The 22,124-nt window shown below is 39.0% G+C and overlaps 1 protein-coding gene across 2 annotated transcripts; it reads right to left on the minus strand.

Moving 5' to 3' along the window:
• Positions 1 to 4,164: 4,164 nt before the first annotated feature.
• si:zfos-911d5.4 lies at positions 4,165 to 19,497 on the minus strand. 2 transcript variants are annotated; one of them, XM_031315661.2, is made up of 7 exons: positions 19,248 to 19,497; positions 18,707 to 18,837; positions 18,144 to 18,244; positions 17,179 to 17,327; positions 15,875 to 16,103; positions 15,010 to 15,230; positions 4,165 to 4,546 (listed from the first exon to the last, which is right to left on the minus strand). In XM_031315661.2, exons 2-7 carry the CDS (start codon positions 18,823 to 18,825, stop codon positions 4,379 to 4,381), a joined length of 987 nt encoding a protein of 328 aa, XP_031171521.1. In that variant the 5' UTR covers positions 18,826 to 18,837; positions 19,248 to 19,497; the 3' UTR covers positions 4,165 to 4,378. The 2 variants fall into 2 exon arrangements, with proteins under 2 accessions (XP_031171521.1, XP_035853823.1); XM_035997930.1 differs by lacking the exon at positions 19,248 to 19,497 and adding an exon at positions 18,933 to 19,204.
• Positions 19,498 to 22,124: the final 2,627 nt, after the last annotated feature.

Below are 22,124 nucleotides of genomic sequence, written 5' to 3' on the forward strand. Positions count from 1 at the left end.
GGAATTTCTCCCATCTAACGTTGAGATCATATATGGCAATCAACTCTCTCGCACCACGCAGTTCAAAGTACGTATTACAGCTACAGTAGCCTTCACTCTTCAAAAAGCCGCTCTCTTGCGCGTTTCAATATCCTTTTTCTTTTTCTGGGCGAAGAAGAAGACTCCTGTTCCTGAAATTTGGATTTTGAATACGTGTGGTCCTCCATGTTTCCTTCTTCAAACTTGCCGGGGCCGGGAAGCGACGATACCCATTAGCAGCATTAGCAGCATTAGCAGCACCTGTGAGTTTATCATGTGACAGCGAAAACACGAAAGGCAGAGCAGTATGTCCTGTATGTCCCTTACCGGCTAACGTATTTCAAGATGGTGTATGAATATGGAGCATCTACCCCCAGTTCATGCAAATGCAAATGGAAAATTTCAAGCCAAAAGGAATACTTGGAATTGATGGTGGTGGTAAATATTCATGAAAAAGGACAAGTTTGTGAACGGGCAATACAGATTTTGATAATGAACAACTAAAAACGTTACACACTGGACCTTTAAGGCAACGGGTTTCCACGCAAATTTCTAGTAAAGTCAACTAATTCGGGATAACAGTGTATTGGGACTATTTCTTTAGTATAAAGTAGTTTGAGTGAAAACTGTTGACAGCAGGGTCTATGGATTATCCAGAGTAACCTGTGACATTGTTACTGGAGAGACTGTAGCTGTTGAGTTTTAAGCCATGCTAGCAGCATGGCTGTATGGGTGGTGGTGTCGTTCTATCCACCACATTGGTCCAGACTAAAATATCTCAACAACTATCAGATATGTGACATTTGGACATGTGGTGCTCAGATGGTGAAGTATCCTAATTATTTTGCTGACCTTTCCTTTAGTGTCATCATATTTGTTTTTTAGTGAGATGTCTTGACAACTATTGCATTGCTACATTCATGTTTCCTTCAGGATTCTGTATGATAACACCTGGATTCCCATCAGCCTCGGCTGTACTTTGTGTTTGTGCTTATTAGCAAATGTTAGCATGATACTAGTCTATATCCACGAAGTTCCCCTTCTGGGCTTGCTCTCGTTCTTCCAGACATTCCGCCGGATGTCACTCTTGTCGATGTCCCTTACCTTCCACTTTCTTTGTGTTGTAATTTTAAACTCTGGTCGATTTATGAGGACTATGATTAACTGCTCCTCAGATCTCTGCAGGGTAAATCCAGACAGCTAGCTACACTATCTGTCTGTGAGTTTTCTGTTGCACAACTAAAACAACTTTTGAATGTAGACATGTTCCACCAAAACAAGTTCCTTCCTAAGGCTATTTTGCAGCGTCACCGTGGCTCCGCTCGGTGCTTAGCACAGTCACATAATGTGACCACACATTCCACACAGCCCAAGATAATTGTGATTGGTTTAAAGAAATACCAATAAACCAGAGCACCTTTTTCTCCCATCCCGGAAATGCTGTGTGGACTAGCCAGACCTTCCTCCGCAGTGCTGTGGAGGAAGGTCTGGCAATGCGAGACTAGAATGATACTAAGCTAAGATGTGAATGGCAAACATTATACCTGCTTAGCATCAGCATGTTAGCATTGTCATTGTGAGCATGTTAAAACCAACACTATCTGCATGGCTAGATAGTACCAGGTTTTAGTGAGAAAATAAGTTTTCTTTATTTATTTTTTTTTGGGACCCTTTAAGCTGCAATAATGGTCAAAGTCCTATTTAGAAGAAAAGCTTTTGTAAGACTGAGGGATTTGAAGCCGAGATAGCTGCCGTGATTACAGGTAGATAAGAGATGCAAAGTAATTATTAACTGCTGAATATTAATGCACTGACAGTTTAAGTGCATTTTTACTGTTCACATTGTGTTTATGTAAGTTTATGCACGATCAGAGCCAAGAGTCATTCCTAACTGTTTCCCCACTTACAGTAAACACAGCTTTTCCCGTGAGGTTAGACTCTCAGTACAACACAATCTCATCTCTAGGGCCCTTTACACATGAAAAAGGCTTGCATCTCAGAAAATATTAGTTAAAAAGAGAAAATTGACCTCTCCCTGATCACAACCTTTTAGCTAGTCAAGCTGAAGCAGCAAAATCACAGAAGATGGGGGTTCACATAATAAAGTCAAACTGTTGAGTTTGCTAAGCGTTGAAATCCAGTTTTCATACTGCATCTGTGTTGAAGCAGGTGAAAGGAAGTGTTTCAAACATTTTGGAGAGAAAAAACAGTATGTCCTCGAGGAGTGACCCATATGAATACAGCACTGTGGTGCAGGGTTTCCAGCTAAATGGCTGTGGCTGAGACAGTGGCTCGTTCCTTCGCATATGTTATTTGAGAGGGAATTGTCCTTCATGTCCAGGCTGCTCTACAGTTCCATGTCCTGTACAAAGGCAAGGGCAAACCAGTGAGCTGACCCGATAACTCTGGGGGCCGTACCGAATGACCAGAAGACAAAGTTGGACACCTGGTCTTACTGCAGGGTCAAGACTTTTAGTTCTTTACAAGTCTTTCTTTATATGTCAAAGCATTAACTTGGAGCAGCTATCTGCAGGTTACATGACGCACGTTTACTGCAAAGGAAAACATATTCACAGCTGATTCCATTGTGTTATAGATTCACCTAAACTCGATATCCTGGAGGATTTCCATTTGAACAGAACCCTCATTGATTCAGTTTCCAGAGGAATTGCAGGCTGGGATCAGTTTACCTTGTTAGCTTGTCACACTATGTTCTGGTCTGATCTCCATGTCCATTTCCGCTCAGCTTCCCCTCCCTCTTGCCACCACACTGCCCAACAGAGCTTGCTTTGTCCCCGTGGCCAGTCATCCATTCCTAATATGCAGTCTTTTACCGTGCTGGAGACGGGCTGCATGCTTTCAAAGAGCAGAGTGAGCGGTTGATTGGATGCCCTCCATCTCCCAAATGAAGCTTTGAAGAAACCTTGTGGCCCAGTGGTGACTTTGAATAAGAAGCATATACATAATCAAATATTTTTATTATGACACCAGATAGTACAAATACATAAAAACACTTGAGGATTCCATGACTAAAACACAAACAAACACACACACACACACACACACACACACACACACACACACACACACACACACACACACACACACACACACATAAAACAACTATGCTTAAATCAATCAACTAAAGAGTATGGTTAACAATGAAGTTGATACTGAAAGTGCTTGAAGTTTTAAAATGAAATGAGCAAAACATTTATATTACCCTGCATGCACCCACCACTCAGAATAGTTCTCTAAATCCTTCTCATCCCATATCGTCTTGATATTGTCAATATTGTTTGTCAAGTCCTGTGGAGAAAACAGTTCCTGAGGACACTATTTAGTACTTTAGTTTAAATATGCAAAGACAATACATTCATCAGAACACTTGTAAATTCAAGCAAATGTTGGCCAAGATCAGAAATAGAACCAGAGTCTAAAAAATGTGCATGTACAAATGCAAACAACACAGTGCTGTTTGTACAATCTGTCCCTCAGGTAAAACAGTAAACAGACATTTAAAAAAGTGAGGAGCTTGAGTACAGTGTAATGATGTTTCAGGTAGAGAGATGCCATGCAAAGAGATACCATCAACACAGAGAGCTCCTTCTATTGCATTAGCTAAAGGCACTGATATCTTGATGGAAATAACTTCATTTTGGCCACAACCAGGCACAGTAAATACAATTGCTAGCTGTTAGCGCAGCTGAGTAAGCCTAATAACTGATGGAAAGTGACTCAGACACAGTTATGAATGGTGCTGGTGGCTGCGCCTGTGCGCTCTTGAATATGTTATCGTCTCCTCTGTGCGGTGGAGCATATTAATAAAGCACCTAACAGTTACACCGTCTAAACAGACCGTAAATCACTGCCGATTAAACCCACAGAGGCAGTAACGTGCTCGGCCCTCATCGCGCTAGAGGCCACCAGTTTTTAACTGCCACAATTAACACATTAAACACTTCAATCCTGAACTGATGTGACACAATCAGCTAGCATAATGATTAATTAATGGCTAGTGTAAAGTGTGGGCCAGCCCTAGAAATTCAAAACAAGAGAAAGTTAATCAGTCTAATTGTCTGAAACCATCTTCATTGACATAATATTGCCACTGAGGTTAGCAGAATCAGGGAAATTGGCCTTTTGTTTTTACAATAAATTCTCACTTAAAGACATTCAGAACATGTGTTTTTAGTACAATATAACAAAATACAAACACTGCATAGTAAAAGGCACTCAGTAAAAACGTGACTTGATTTGAGCTAAATTAAGAGGTTTTCTTTGATGCATCTGCATGCGTCCTCTTTCCCACAGAGGCATGTTGTGACAGCTATTCCCTTTATTGACCGATACACACTGGTCAGTTGCTGAGTGTGATGCTGTGAATGGTGTTTGCTGGGATTTTGGCATCTGCTTCCTCCCCGCTGATCCTGAAGATCACAGAGGTGTTGGAGGGGATAGTTGTGGTGGCGTTCAGGGACTTACCCAGCCAGCCCTGAGATCCACGCTTGTACATTCGAACTGTTACCTAAAGAGTATAGGACAGAGAGAAGTAAACAGGAAATATGGAAAATGAAGGTTGTAAAGTGAGTTTATTCAGAAGTGGCTAACAAACAAGGTGGTGCTGTTCTTGGATATTGGGGGCTTTTGCTGGGGTCATGACCCTGACTGAGACCCCCTAACCTCTGCCTCGAGCTAAGCAGATGCTCATGACTTTCACATTTAAACTCTACATGTACAAGCTGCTGCTTAGTCTCTGAACTTGTAGACTGAAGAACCAGTATACACATATTGATTCTGGCTTGTTGGAAGAGGGACTGGGTTTAATAATGGGTCAAATTAAAATGTCTGTCAAACTCGAGGTCCATTTTGAAGTATAGATTTGATGATTTGCAGGTAAAAGATGGCTGGGAATCCTCAGCAAAACAGGGCTAAATTTGGTTGAAAAGTAAATGTTCTGGAAACACATCTTGGTTACATATTAATGTTGATTAATTTGCATTTAAATGACTAAATGTCAATTTGAGGCAGCAAACTTTTCATTGAAATGTAGTCCTTGAAATGAAGTAGGAATAACAGTTTTATGTAACCTAGAAATCTAAAAAGATTTTTTTTTTTTTTTTTTAAACAAATGTAGCCTAGTTCGAACCTAGATGCAACTTTTTACCTGTAAATCACCAAATGTATGCTTTAGGGCTGCAACTTATTTCATTATCAATTAATATGCAGATTATTTTCTCAATTAATGGATTAGTTGTTTAATCTATCAACTGATTTTGATTTTTGACTGATTTTCTGTTTTGGAAACGATTTCCAAAACAGTTGCTGATTCATTTTCATATTTTTCAGATATACCATGCTTATTTGGGGGTTTGAAGATGTCTGTAGTTTTCAACTTGGCTAAATGTACATATAGCCAAATACATGGTAAAACAAATCACTTCTCCTTTTATTGGAAGATAATACTTGCATGAAGATTCTCCTTAGGAACCAATTAGTCAATCACTGAAAAGGGGCTTCAAAAAAAGTCAAAAAAAAAAATACTGTAATATTTTCTACAATCCCGCTAAAAAACTGTGCAACTCTTTTGAAAGAGTGATCCAAATGGCAGTGTGAAACAGAATAAATATTAAATTAACCTCGTTGTCACTGTGAGCATTTTTAATTCCCCTCTACATCTTGAATGGAGTCATACCGCTCTTGATTTTATGTAGGTTGTAGGGCATAATACGCTTTAACACTACATCAAAACTGCCTGTTATGTTTGAGCCTGACAATGGAAGCCTTAACTAGATTTAGACATGCAGGTAATTGAACCACATCCATTTCACAAAGAATGCCTCGCTGCAGCTCTTGTTTGGCTGCATTTACAGGTGATAACAGAATATTACAGTGCCTTTTCACGGTTCCATTTTCTTTCACTTTGCATTAGGCAATTTTTCTATTATAATTTTTTTTTCCATGTTCTTTCATCCCCGGCTCTCCATAATGTCTGGGCCTTTTAGTTAATGGTAGTGACAGTCAGAGCCCAGTATATCGGCCCTTGTCCATTTTGCAGGTCATTGTGGAAGCCCAATAGGCCTTTTATTACGCCGACATCAAAAGGCAGATAAGCATTAGAGGTGGGGAGAATACCCTGCACTAGATATGTTCCCTCTTTCCTTTGTCTGCTATTGAAAGTGATCATTTTAATAGTGAAGAGGTTGGTGAGCTTTGGGGCTGATGGGAAGTGCGACACCCCTGACAGCCTACGAATATGAGCAAGTCGATAACACAACACGAGCACACAGCACACCCTCAACACCTGCACACTCTTGGTGCTAACCTAATTATCTGCAACAAAGGCCACTGCGATTTCAGACACACATTTTTCCACCATTTACGTACTTATTACTGTGCATTAAAACAGGGAGACAGAGAGAAAAGAAACGGAACAATTGTGTCTTATATTGCAGCCTTGGCCGAGTGCCACATGGCTTGTATTACAATAGCATCAGACACTTCAGAATGAGTGTCTGTTAATTTCGGATGCATGAAAAAATAGCTTTATGACAGCTGGTGGCAGAGAAGCGCGTAAACCAACAAAAAGACATCAGAGAGGAATTATTCTAACAAATGTTTAAACAAACATAATAGTTGGTAATCAGCAATTATCTCATTTAAAGTTGAGTACTTTGAACACAAAATACTGTTTCTGCATCATATTCAAACCAGGACACAAGTAGAAAAACTTTCAACTTCATATAGCACGAGCAGCATGACAGGCTATGAAACACACATACTGCCTATGTGGGAAAGCATCCAAAGAGCATTTACCTCCATTACGGCTGCACAATTCTCTAAACGTTATTTTAATTAAAGAAAATTTGGAAATCTGCATCTAGATCCAGATCTGCATCGAAACATGCATTGTAACAATCATGCTGATTGGCTGATTGCAGACCATGGTATCTTTGGTGAATACATAAATCTTGTATGGGGATACATTGTGAAAATTTTTAAGTAAAGCAATTTAAATGTATCCTATTTCTGTAGCATCATCCAAAAGGCACAATGCAATCAAATTGCAGGATTACTTTTGAGTTGATATGAGCATATGACATCTTATTTGGTTGCAATTGCACTAAACACTCAGTAGTTTATAAGTTACAGTTTCCACAAATGTGTAAATAACTTCTCGTCATAACTGTCTTCAACAATCTGGAAACCAGTTATTGGAAAACGGTATGAGAACTAAAATATAGTTTTTTTTTTTCAAGTCTTTACCAATTTTTTTTTAATATATATATTTTTTTCAAGATGACAGAGAATCATTAAATGAACATATCCTATACCAACAAATCCCCTCTGAACACACAGTAAAAACTAAACTTACTTATATGGCTCACAGGTAAGATGTCTGAACCAAAAAATAAAATGCTTTATGCTTCACAGCCAAAGAGACTTGAAAACATAACATTAAAACAGTCCACATTTACCAATGAGAAAAGCTACAGAGAAATACTGTATGATTTGAAATGAAACATTTTTGATTAACTGCTACACTGACTGTGTTTTGCCACATACAGGAAGGAGAGTATGCAGCTGTCTTTGGCATAAACTCAAAGAGGAGAGTTCTGTTTGGTCTAGACAACCTGCCCGCAAGGTGTGGTTCAGCAAAGACGGTGTGACAGGTACAGGAACTGTCACTGCATGTTACCGTCAGCCACTTGAGGCAAGTGTCTGATGGTAAAGAAGATACTGTATCTAAATGAGGGTAGAAGAACAAAGTGCAAAGGAGCTGCTGACATTAAAAAAGCAATGTTATTCAAAGTGCAACCTGCATCCTACACCTAAATGTAGCAGCTGCACACCCCTCAAACAGCCAATATTTAATAGATAATGTCTCACTTTTGTTTGTGAATAGTCGACAAGCGACGAGAATCATTACTATTTCAAGCACAGACAGGCCTGAATATGTCTGTGTAACACTTAATGGCGAGAACAGGACCCTTTGGGCTAAGGTTGGGTGTCACACAAAGGGCTAAGAGCTCACCTAACGGTGTCTACCCCTGATCCGCCTCTCACTTTCTGCGTCGGAGGAGTGGTGTGAATGACATCACTCCTCACATTTCAACGAGACAAACGCAGTCTTCTTATTTACCGTCTGCTAATAGTCATAAATCCTGCCTCTGGTACGCTGTTCACCTTTTACCCTCTTAAACTCAAGACGACAGCTCATTATAACATCTCCTTAGAAACAGCCGATAGCAATCTCACTGGTTTCCTTATCTTCTACCTGTAGATATGTTTATTCTCAGCCAGTTTGGTTTAACAGTGATTGAGAAATCCAAAATCACTTCTTTTAATTAGAAAAATAAAATTTACAAACCTGCATCATGCACTTTGCATTGTGACTACACACAGTAAATTAAGTATAAATACGATTATTTGTGATTAAAGGTCTGACAGGTCTGACAAACGTGAATGAGGAACTGTGTAGTTGGGTAGGGACGTGTCACCACCTGCATGTATTGTCATTCACAAAGTTCAGATTCTTCCCCTGATAAAGTCAAAGAATCCCAGTGGGGTAGGAGTCAGTGGGGGCTGTTACCTGGAGCCATGGGTGCAGTGTTTCAGGTGAACTCTGAGTGAGCGTAATGCCACACCAGCCTCAGACGGCGGGCTCTTTGTTCCACGCCGTGTCTCACCAGACACAGATTGGGAGGAACACTGAGTAACACACCTCTGGCGCAGCAAACGTCTTTGTCGACGAGCCAAATGTGATGGAATCAGACCAAAAGTGGTTCCCTGTCATTTCGGGTGGATTCAACAAGGCAATTAGGTAAACACTGTGTGGTTTGGCTCACTGGGTGAATAAATTAACAACCTGCTGAGAGGAGTGTGAATTGCTAGATTATCAGCGATTCAATGAAGTTAGAGTCTTCAAATTGGGGATGCAATTCAAGATAGATTGTTTTTCTTTTTTTCAATTCGATATAATGTATGACTGACTTAAAATGTATAACTGATAAACCAATGTAAAGAACAAATCTGCACCCCTACCTGCTAAAATAAGGAGAGGCTGTTCTATTATCACTTAATCTGTAGATAATGTTTTCAATTAACTGATCATCTTTTTAGTGAATAAGATGTCTGCAAATAGTAAAAAAAAAAAAAAAATGCATATTTTCATTAAACTGGTTGTTTCGACCAACCAAGAGTTCAAAAGTAAATTTTACAGTGATATAAGATTGAAGCAGCAAATCCTCACAGTTGAGAATCTGGAACCAGTAGTTGTTTTATTTTTCCTTTATAAAAAAAACAAATCTGTTTTTCTCTCTCATTCTCAACTCATTTTCTGGTGACCAACTAATCCATTTATCGACTAAAGCCTTCAAGAAAAAAATAAATCCTTGCAATGGTATCAGTCCAATAACTTCTTGTTTGAAGATTCAATACTGCATGAAATACTCAAGCATCATAATTGAACTTCAGATGTGGACCATCTATTTATAATAGATGCCTAAACTTTGGTTTAGTGACATTACCGTCTACGTCAATAACTACATTTGTATAAAGTCATGAACGCAAAACATGGCTGGTTAAATTCCAAATAGCAACGTCTCTGCTTCCAACCAACCTGTGCTAACAGGAAGCCATTAGACTCTCGGCAATAACCATTTACATCCATTGATCCAGCTCTGACTTTATTTCCATCCGCATTAGTGCATTTTCTGCGAGAGGTTTAAATATGAATCCCCCTCCTTTTTCTCCTCAATGGGTCTGGTTGTCTGGCTGACTTGAGAGGGCACAATCTATGACTGATTTAATTTGCTCTTTACGAACATCTCTAACAGCATTACCCCCAGAGCATACACTGACTGCCCCCATCTGACTCCATTAACTCCCAAATCAGGTTTAAAGACCATATTGATGCCGTCCGTTATTAAGGGTGATTATCAAAACAACAGACAATGGGCCAAAGTGTCTGTTAACTAGTTTATCCATAATTTCACATAATTGTAACATATGGCAGGGCTGTCAATTACATACTGTATCTGCTGCACACAGCGGCCACACACTGTCTGGATATGCAGAATATTAGCCTACACATTAAAAGAACGATAGTCTGCTCACAGGTGGTCAGAGGAAATGGACTGAGCACACGACATAAACTAGGATATTAAATGTCAAAGACAGAAAAGCATCCCATTTGAGAAAACAGTGAGATCTTGGCAATTACCAGCTGGGTGTTTTTTTAGCTTTCACTGAGGGTTTTTTCTGTATAATAAAAAAAAGAAAAGAAACTCACAGATACAAAATTCTAACGTTGCCGTCCACTTCACCACCTTTATTCTCCTCAATTAACGGGAATGGCTTTTGAAACTGTAATTAAGTGTCTCTTCTCCACACGGCCTCTTCATTATTCATGAATCCCTATTGATCACATCTATACTGTGGAGATCACAGTAATATCCTGAATCCCCAAAACAAATAGCCGAGCTTCCTGAGTTAGAATCAACATCTTGGCCAGTGACTAAAGAAAAGTGTCCGTTAGATACTAAATCCAGCATTTGATGCTAAATTGGATGTTTTCAGAAAATCATTAAAAGGAAAAATCTCGTATGAAGTTGATATGGTCTTATTAAATAATACCATTGCAGAGGTCTGGGCAATAATTAAATATCGTTTAATGAGTTTCAGTGGGGGCGTATTAATACGATATGATCATATTAATTTTCATTACCGATTAATCTGCCTATTATTTTCGTAGTTCCTCATTTTGTATATACAATACGGAAAAATGCCAATCAGTGTCCCAGAGCCCAAAGTGATGTGGTCAAATTGCTTCTTTTATCCAAATAACAGTAAAAGAGATATATATATATATATATATATACATACACACACACACACACAGTATTATTTGTGTTTTTGTTTAAAAGCATGATATATTTGAGATAATTTATCTTGATAAACAGTACACTAATAGTTTAACATTTGGGAGGGGGGTGGGTGGATGGATGGGAAAATGGGGAGAAAAAATTTGAACTTGACTTTAAACTTGTACCTTGTAAACTGTTGTTGCACCAAAAAAAAAAGTATATAAAATAAAAACAGTACACTAATACAAATATTCACTTAAATATCATGATATGAGTAAGGCCTCTTTGTCTTGTGGATCTTTGCATAATATGGAATAATGCATGCAGTGTACAATATAACAGTGTAAACATACAGTATTTCTGGGGATCACAGATAGAATTGCCAACCACAGCTCATTCCACATTCAAAGAAATTATTTTGTAATGAATATTAATAGCTTGGAGCTTTATTTTAAACATGTATTCAAATTTACTGAAACTCAATCTCCACCTGTGTTGAGTAGGAATGTGTAAAACATGAACTCTACTGGTTGATGTTTAACTAAATTAACAAAAGAGCGCTTGAAGAGCCCTCAAACATGACTGGTATTACACGCTGGGTGATGAATTTGGAGGAAACACATTGAGTCATCTTCAAATTGACAGATGCAGAATCTCTCCACGGGACTCTTCACAGTGGCTTAGTGCTCGAGTGAAAAAATAGATTTTTACCAAGTTTAATCACACGCCATTACAAGGCAGCTTTTATCATTGCCTTCCACTGTGTAAGTGCTGGTGTCTTCACTAGTTCATTACAGACACTTGTGATTCTGCAGCACCCTTCTCATGTGTAATTGCATGGTTAGCTTTCCTCTGTAGCTTCCTACACACACTCTGGTGCAAATTATTTCCAATTCTAGTTTCCTTTCGAGAGCGATGCTGCAATTACAGAAATCTGAACATCCTGGTAATTCCCCCCACAATTTTCATTTTTGTTTAAAAATGCAACAAAGAGATCTTTCTATCTGGGAAATTCTTAAGAATTAGTTTCTATCTTTATTTTCATCCTTCCACCAAGTTTAGTTAGTTACTTGATGAAACTGATGAACATCAAACTCTACGTGACACACAATCTGGTTAATTGCACTTTCTGTGAAACAACTGTTAAGTACCTTTTTCTTTTGCGGCTGGTAACTGAAAATACACACCTGTGTTGTTTCTGTGGTCCGAAAGCCTCCACTCACAAGTACACAGGCTTTCAGAGAAATTACAGGCACTGCCATGTTCTTATAGGATTGTTTTCTTAATTACATTTCATTTTATACAGCATACATAGGATTCTGCCATATATGTGAATGATTATTATAAATGCTTTATAATCAATAATAATGGCTACTGCATATATTTTCTTTTAATGGCTAAATACTTTTTTTCTCTACATAAAGAGACCAAAAAGCTGCAGTGGTTGCTAATATTATCTATTTAGGCAGCAGAATTTCCAGGCTTTATAAATGGCCAGCTCCTAGCCGTTTGTGTGCCTCCATTCATTATCACCACAAAGCGGTTGATGTCTCCCTTCTCTGCATTTTCTGTGCTAAGCAGCGGGCACACCAGACTGTCTATTACAGGAGTGTGACACGTGCAGCCTGGGAGATGGCCAAACAGAGAGGAATGTCAGCGTTGAGTTCAATTAACAAGCTACATCTGTGTGGAATCTGTAGCCAGTCAGAAAGACAGGATGTATCTACGGTAACCGAGATCTGATTATTTGTTAGCCGAGATGTTGGCGGTGAATTTGCAGCCTTTCGCCTGGTGGCTTTTCTTCTATTAATCAGCTGACAGGGTGGAGTAGTCAAGTTACAGTCGTAGGAACTCAACTGTTGTTTCTCAGCTATGCAATTAGTAGACACTCTATATGCTGACTGTGAGTAAGGAGACTTAATTTCAAACACGGGGGCTCCATTTCTACTCCTCCCGAATAAACTGGATTATATAAACAGAATCAGAATAGGAGACAACGTGAAGATGAACAACATAAGTAACCTGCACTTTAAACTATGACATGAATAGATCTTTAGCACTTTCTCTCTCTTCCACACACACACACACACACACACACACACACACACACACACACACACACACACACACACACACACACACACACACACACACACACACACACACACACACACACACACACACACACACACACACACACACACACAGTAATTACCCCTCAATCCATACAAATTGAATGAAGCCAGAACCGTGGTCTAAGAATATAGACCATAATTAATAAATTACAGCCACTCTACTCAATCATTCTCCACTTTGGGGACATGTAGACATCCCATTCTCCGCAGAGTAATTGACTGAGCCCACTGAAAACACACCTAGTGCCTCCACGGTGGCTTTGTGGATGCATCTGGTGCCACTTCTTACAACCAAACAGATGCCTGATTGAGACTGTGGGTCATATCGCAGATCTTCTATCCTGTGTGTTTACAAGTAACAAATCAAAAGCATGCATTATTTCTGGGCTCTGAAAATACGCCTGGGGGAGCTATCAAGTTTCTTTGCCACCCCCAATGCTTCCCCTCGCAGCTGCTGCACACGAGCAAAGATCTTTTTCTGGGTGGGTGACACAGTCATGGAGTCCAGAGGAGCAAATGTTTAAGTTCACAGTACAAATCCAATAGCAAAATCTATTTTTTCTGGTGGTTAATGCAGCTGAATGCTTGGGATCTGATACTGTATTTGGAAACAAATAGAAACCCTTGTCTATTGTATTTGAACATGCTAAGTGGGGTAACACAGATACCTTAACCAAAAATGTACCATATATTCTCCAAGTCACATTTCTCTGTGAAAAATGAGGAGAGGGTTCGTCTCACACTGCCTCCATTTACAAATATTTCTTTGAAAATAATATATTTTGTTGTCGCTGTGTGTGTCCCCTTGGGCTAGAAAAGGGCCCGCTGGAGACTGTCTAATGATTGTTGGGTCATGTATCAAATACACAGCAGCTGGAGGCGAGAGGGGAGAGTACATACAGTCTGGATGTTTGGGGTGGGGGAGGGGGGGGTCTGTAAGGAAAGCCCAGGCTGTGTTTGGGTGCTGAGGGTGGGTGTGAAATCTGTAATGGATGCTGACCAGGGTACTCACTCACTGGACCTTATTAAGAGCTCTGACCTTTGTTTGTTTCACAATTACTTTATTCAACTAATTTCTCTAACAAGCAGAGCAGCTGTTTGTGAATGATTTCAGGTAAAAGATGTCACCAAAAACAACATCATTTTGTGTAAATATTATATTCACTCGGAATTAACCACTGCAACCTTTACATTCATCGCCACATTGACAGTTAGATTTCATTTCATGCCACCTGGAGAGACAACATGTAATTAATCAGCCAAATCGTTATCTGGCAATGACATAAACAAACATAAACCGGTCTGAGAATGTGAATAAGCTCAAATGATACTTATTCATATGCAATGTGCAATTGCCTTGATTCAATCAAGTGAGCTAATGAGTACCTCGCAGCCAGAAGCAGAGTGACTTACCTCAATAAAAAACTGAGGAGATAAAGCAGTAATTAACACTAGGAGTGTTCATTGGAAATTATCTGAGAGAGCACACTAGAGTAAAATATGTTTTTAAAAGAGTTTTTTTTAAAGCCTCATTCAGCTTTTTCTAGATTGCCAAATCTAGCAAAAGGACCAGCTAGAATTATAATTATAAATCATCTCTCTGTGGTGCAGTAAAAAACTCTAAAACCTGAGATTTTCTTTAATTGAATGCATCTTGAGCAGAATTATTTTTTAATCACTTACTCTGATGTGTATACAGTAATTTCCTGATATGTTTTAATTAAATATGGGCCTAATGGTTTTCAAATAACTGTAAAATTGCTGTGATGTTCTGCAATCCTCAGCCCAAATCAACCAGTTTTTCCAGTTCCCAGAACAAGAACAGAAAACGGAGTGAGACGGTCATAAAGTACTACTGCCACCTGCTGGTCTTCTGGTTCACATTGGGCTTTTTGCTCTACATTATTATTTGGAGCCATTGACACAGCATTCAACTCTCATTTCCAGATTGTACCTCTGGTCCTGGCAGCTCATCAGAGTGGACTGACCTGAGGAGCGTGTCCCAGCAGGGCCCACAGCGAATCAGTTGACAGGGTCTGGACTCTGGTAAACTCGAGAGTGTCTGTCTCCTGTCGGTCGAGAGCGATGTACCGGCAGCCCTGGAAGTCTCCTTTCAGCTGCTCGCCACAGTGCAGCCGCACCAGATCCCACGTCCCCACCCTCTTCAGGACCTCCCGCACGGACTCCATCTGCCTGTACGACAGATGACCTGCGGGACAAAGAAAAAAAAAAAAAAAAAAAAAAGTTGACCTGGTAGCATTCCTGTCAGAAGCCTGCTTATTTAATCATATTCTGTAGTGGAATTCATTACACTGTCAAACATGTCAAGTCAAGTTGTTGAGTGCTAAAAGTCTGACTGACTATCTTATAACAAGTGAAAAAATTATCACGGTCAGTAAGATTTTTTTGTTTGTTTTAGAGTATTTTTTGGACATTTTATTTTATTTATTTTTTTTAGAGCGTCAACAGGAGAGAGATGACAGGAAAAGAGGGGAGAGAGAGATGGGATGACAATCAACAAAAGGTCCCCCTGTAAAAAACGGGGACAGTGCAATTTATGGTCAGCGCCTTGTTGCCAAAACTTATTCAGTTTTCATTATCATGAAATGAGACAGAATAAGGCAGAGCACTGCACTAGAATAAAAAATAAAATAAAACACTGACAATTGAATGTTTTAAACACAGGGATTAGTATTGAAAACATGTTGTGTCACTTGTCTATACTAATGCAGCAGTCTGTTTCATTCGGTCTGTTTTTGAAACAAGTAGTCTGATTGAGCAGATTTCTTCAGTATTAAAACATCCATTGAATCCCTTTGAGTATTAATGTTCATCTTTTAAAGAGCTGCTCACCGGAGAGCCAGGATGGAGTCAGTGCATCCGATATCCAGGCCATGTAGCCCTCCCTGAAAGATCTGAGGAAGCCGTCTATCTGGCTGTGGGAGACCAGCTCCCTCCTTTTCTTCAGCTCCTCATCCAGCTCGCAGTTTTGAGAGAGGAAGATAACTCTGGGGAAGAAGAGGCTTTGGCGCACAGACACTCCACTCCTCTTTAAATGGCCACATAAGTTAGCCGTCTTGGTCTAGAGGAGAAGAATTTTGGGATGCAACTAATGATAATTAATTTCAGATTAATCATTTAGTCTATAAAATGTCAGGAAAATTCCATCAATACTAACACTAGTCAATACTTTTTTGTCTGTAGCATCAAGAAGAAGTCTTGTTTATTTTTTCTTTGATCAGACAGTGTTGTCTCAGACAGTTTGGATTCTTTTGTTAAATTAAAAGCTGGTATTTAAAAAAAAAAAAAATGTGTTTGTATTATTTAAAGCAAAGTTAGTAGAAAAAGTATTGTTTTGGTTTTGGTACCTAGAGCCCAATGCAATGTCTTCAAACACTGTAGCTTGTTTTGTCCAACTACCCAACCAACGAAGACACTGAATTATCAGACTTGTTGTTCATGAATTTTCTGCTGATACACTAATCAATTCATCAGCTGATTGTTTTAGCATTAAGAGTCTATATCCAGAAAAGATGAATTTGTCAGAATGTGCTAACATTCACACAGGACGCCTTTGTATTAAACAGTTATATAATGACCCAATAGACACACAAATGCATATGTCCACTTTTCAATTTCTAAAAAGGACCCACTTTAGGAAATTATACAACTTTAAATTGGCACAGAGAGTTGAGCTGTGTCTGCTTTGTGTACATTAATGAAGTTAATACGTGCAATTCAAGCAGAACTGTTTAAATAATGCAGTATGTGTTTGCCAACAGACTCTTCTGTCAAGCTCTCTGTCCCAATTGAGCATCTATAGAGATGGAAATGAATGACTCCTAACAGACCCAGGCACATAAGGTGACAGCTGTGTTTAGGCACCTGCCTGGTTTCGCCCCCCCCCCCTGAACATAATTATGGCCTTTCAAATGAAGAGCAACCACTTGGGAAGTTTAGGAAGCCCTGTTGTAGTGTTTGAAATTTCCATATAAATTGTTATGGTGACTCAGAATCTCTTAACCCGGCTGGAGTTTTGGATGAAAACAATGTCCTGGACAATTGATTGGACCTTGGACACAAGTGTGCCAGACAGTTTGACATTTAGGTTTCCATGGTGGTATTTCAACATTTCAGCTAAATGTGTCCGTTTTTACCTTGATAGCTTTGAGGGGATCTTCAATCTGCTCAATGCAGGTATTGGCAACGTTTTGGTCCTCTTCCTTCACTTGCACATGCCAGTTCTGGTTTTGAGCGGAAACTGTGCCTCTCCATGGTTTTACATCTATGCAGAAGATCCCCTGGCCTTGGTAAAACAAAGAAAACATAAGTGAAAATGTACAGAACAATAGTGTAATCCCACATATACAGTAGCTAATTCTTACCCTAAAGCCTCAAGGCAAAATGGATAAAAATCCTTCGTTCCCACTGCCATCACTACACTGAACAGCCATACATAGACAGCATCAAATAGCTCCATTCAGGCTTCTTCCTGCACTGTTTTGGCACGTTTGTAAAGTCAATGTTGTTACACAGTTTCTATATGTATCTTTATGTTTTTATATGCATTTTATGTCATTTGAGCCTGCCCTGTCAAAGACAAATTTCTGTCACTTGTGACGGACAAAACATTTTTTCTTATCTTATTTTAAGTTTTTCTTATCTTAAATCTTCCATGACAGTATATGTAATGTTATATCACCGTAGCAATGAAGACATTTTGAAATGTCACAGTAGGAAATAATAAAATGAAGAATGGCTGAATTCGATTTAGCTGCTTTAGTTTGAGCATGCTGGTGTTGTGCATGCTGGCTCACTGCCATGGCTTGCATGGGACATTTTAATAGAACAGAGCAATCGTTATTGTAATTAGTAACACCTGTGCTTTTCCTTCCCTGACAAGACAATATGTCTGCTGGAAAAGGGTCTAGTAAAACGATTCACTGCTCACTTAAATGTAACTCAGACTTAAAGACCTGCGGGAAAAATAAAATTTTAGATATATATCAATATCACGAAAAATAATGTTTAGATGATATTAAATCCTATAGCACAAAATCAGCATTATATTTATTTATAGAGCAGATTTCTCATTAAATTAGTTTTTATTCTAAATACCAACCTGTGAGGATAACAATGTTGATGTCATCTTTGGCGGTCTGAAACTGGTCGGGGATACGCAGATTGCAGTAAATATCTTCCTTTCTCATCCCGGTGAGTTTCCTACAGTGAAAGTACATAGAAACAAAGAAAAGAATAGTTATTTTGTGCAAAAGAACACTTCTGAAGCTGCATTCATTGGTTTTATGTTGGCCACTTGGGGGAAGTGGAACAAGCTAGCAACACAACATTGACATATTATCCTTTTAGCTCTGTTTTAGTCTCCACCAACTCCTAAGGAAAATATCTGGCTTTTATCTGCTAAATGCTCCACTATGTTCACCAGCTAGTAACAAACTTTGTCTGTCTGCTGTTTGGTGCTGGGCAGGTAGTTTAAAGCAGGTTTATCAGAATTTTTCAGGGAAAACAGCAAGGTTTATGATAGCAAAACAGTAAAGTGGCAGCTGTAAAACCAAAATAATGACCTGAAAGATACTAAAACACGGGAGAGACAATAAGGGGAACTGCAGAGTTAGGTGATAGGCTTATTATCTGTACGCAGCTTTAAATTTGCACAATACTGACCTGACATGTTGTATAAAGTCAGGTAGTGTTGCTGTCTGATTTGGGCTCTTGCCTTGAGAACTTTCTGAAGCATTGGAGCTGAGATGAAACTGAGAAAACAGGCGTCCAAGCTGAGGCATTCTAGTCTCTATCTGAAAAAAATAACATACATTTAACTCACTGAGCAGCTTGAATAAGGGACAACATATTCATCAAAACAACTATACTGAAGGAAATAAATACGCACAGAGCGTCAAATGTTTCTCTTCCCCCAGTTACATACTGCAATACTGTCAAATATGTCAACATGGTGTTTAGACTATATTAAACATGCTGTTTCGAACCAAACCCAACATGTTAAACTAAACAAATCCAGTGTAAAACACTATCCCCATTGCTTTAGTATTGTTGTGCATCCTGAAAGCATGCTAACTGCTACATTCAGGCTTTACAGCTTTGTTGACGACACTTGAACGCTTGAACCTGAACCTGAGAAGCCTGTGGAGAGAACAAAGAGCAAAAGACAAGACTGGCACGAGCTCTTAAACAAAACAATACATACTGATGAAGTCTCGCGCTGTTTAAAGAGCCGTTCAATACGGGAAAATAAGGGAATTCAGCTCGAGATTTTCCTGGCGTTAATGTCGGTCTACGGTTCTCTTTCCAAATGCTGAGCAACCTAACTCTATCCAGGAAAGCTGTTTCACAATTTCACCGAGCCCCCTCTCCCCCTCCTCTCCAGCAGCACTTCCAATGTTCCTGGAAGAAGTAAACAACAGACCACGTGCACCACCTGCAGCATCATATTACGTCCAAAGGGACATGACGTCAGAGCACATCACTCACTCCTGCCAGAGAATGTCTAATAAGACGGGCTCTGGTCCTGCAGTGTTTGCGTGATGCATTTAGGGAACGATTCCTGTTATTTGCATGTGATGTTCGGGTGATGCTTTGGACTGAGAATATGCTAGACAAGCAGTGGTGGAAGAAATACACAACCCCACAGTGGAAAAATACTCTACAAGTACAAGTATAGCTACATGTGAAATGCATACAGTGAATTTTGTATTTAAGTAGGCCTAAATGTAAAACAATATTTGCAGTAGAATGTACTCAAGTATCAAAAGTACTCACTGTGATGAAGTAGTCTTGCTGTCTGATGAAAACCTTGTATCTCCAGCTGAGAAAACAATCCCACTATGAGGTCCATTTAGTAGCTGTTCTGAAGCTTTTAATCATAGCACATGATTTTCATCAGCAAATGGAGTTTGCCAATTGTCATGGAATTATAGACCTCAGAAAAAAAACTGACTTTTGAACCTCAACAATTTCTAAGTAAGATCAGGGGATATGATCAGAAGCGCATAACACTACTGAATGGAATGTGGTGACATTGTTTCTTAACTGCTGTTTCAACTTTGAACCTCAGCTTGTGGCAAAAGTTTTTGGGAAATTTTCACTGTAAATCAGTTGCTCATCTACAGATTGAAAGAAGTCTTCAAAATTATTTTAGAAACACTTTTACAGAGTGAATTAAAAGTAGACAGTTGGAGAAACAAGACTTTTTGGTAACACTTTAGATTACAGCCTGCAACGTACAGCTTAATAGTCATTTTAGGGTTTAAGTTAATGGCATGTTACATGTTAAGCCCATAGTCTGCATAGTCTGCAAAGTCTGAGTATTGAGAAAAAATGTCCCAAAATGTCAACATATGCTTATACCAGTACCTTAAATTGTACTTATACTGGAGAAGATACTAGCTAGTTATTTCCCACCTGTGCTAATAACTGAGCGGAAATGGAATTAATTGTGATCCAAGAAAATATAAGAAAAAAATAGCCACAACTTTCAGAATAACTAACTGTCTACCACAATATGAAGTGCATTCAACAAAACTACAGTGAGCAAACACCAAACATTTAGAAATCAAAATCCAACCCTATTTATAACCCTACATTTTGTCAATCCCTGTTGGTTTGGGATTTCTGTTTGCCATAAATCACATACACATAACATATTTCATACATAACATTATATACAGTAGTTGGTTCAACATAAAGATATAGTTGTATTATATATAATAATCAAATTCATTCTAAGTGTTATGATTCATTTTATAATACAGCAGTGCAAGATTAAGGGGAAATGAAGGAATACAATTATTATTCACAGGTAACCCTTTAAGAGCACAAAGAGCAGACCTATCACAATAATGTAGAGAAGTTTATCCTGGAGTTGGCTGTAAATAATAAGATTTTACATTGCATAGCATATGGGAGGACACTGATGAAATATACTGTATATTGTGTTTTCCCCTGAGCTCATAGATGGTATACATAAGGATTTGCTTGCACATCTAGCAGGATTCTCACATCCTGCATGAGCCTACAGAAAGGATATTACAAAAGTGATGAAGAATATTTAATTCAGCAGTAAATACACACGGAATATCTCATTGTGGTGATAAACAATATCCGGGTAGCACAAAATACCATGAAAGAGCTTAATATCAAGAGCAGATAGCCAAATCAGCTCATATGGGCTCAATGGAAGCCAATAAACAGAGGAACTCTGCCTCTCCTGACCTTCACTTCTGGTTGAGATCGGGGCGATAAAGCAGGCGCAACCTCAATAAAACCTATACAATGGAGTAAAATAAATAGATATTAAATTAAAGCAGAGGCAATACTAGCTGAACTGCTGCAGGAATTTGAGAACAAAAGCTTCTTTGTGCAGTTTAATATTGTCTACAATCACCGCCTCATGATACATTTCCAATCATTTTCATCTCTTGCCTTCACGTATCAACACATATAATCATCTTGCATTGGAACTTGCAAATTACTTGTGTGTGTGTGAGCAGCCACGTTTAGATATTAAATGTGACTCATGCTCCTAGTTTGGCCTGACTGTCCAGCGAGGAGGGGTTTATGGTGTCAAACATTGTCATGAGTGCATGTTGTTTGTCTTGCACAAACTTTACCCTGGCTACATTTTATGTTCTTTTTAGGCATTAGGCTGCATTAGGCTGCTTATTTTGGTGTCATTATTAAACATGCTGCTGCAAAACCCATGTTGTTGTCTTTAGCCTTTTGTCATGGGCTGAAATACAGGCCCTCTTCAGGTCCACTGCATTGCTTCAAGTGGTTGCTGAAGCCTTGCGTCTTCCATTGCCAGCGTTAATGTCTATTTCACCTAATGCACCTGAAGAGCTCCGCTGTGTGTGTGGGGAGTTGCTGAGGGTTTTCAGGTCCCCTCTAAAGCGTAATTAGGCATCAACATTCATACTTGGGGGGCTTGGCTACTATTGTATAGAGGGCTTAGTAACCTCAGTAGAAAGAAATGAGCATAATCTGGAGAATTATCATGGTATTAATTATATGTACGGTATTTGTCAGAATTGGACTGTCATGTGCAAGTAGATCATATTTAGTGTGG

The sequence above is a fragment of the Sander lucioperca genome, chromosome 22 (genome assembly GCF_008315115.2).
Source record: "Sander lucioperca isolate FBNREF2018 chromosome 22, SLUC_FBN_1.2, whole genome shotgun sequence".
Lineage (NCBI taxonomy): Eukaryota > Metazoa > Chordata > Actinopteri > Perciformes > Percidae > Sander > Sander lucioperca.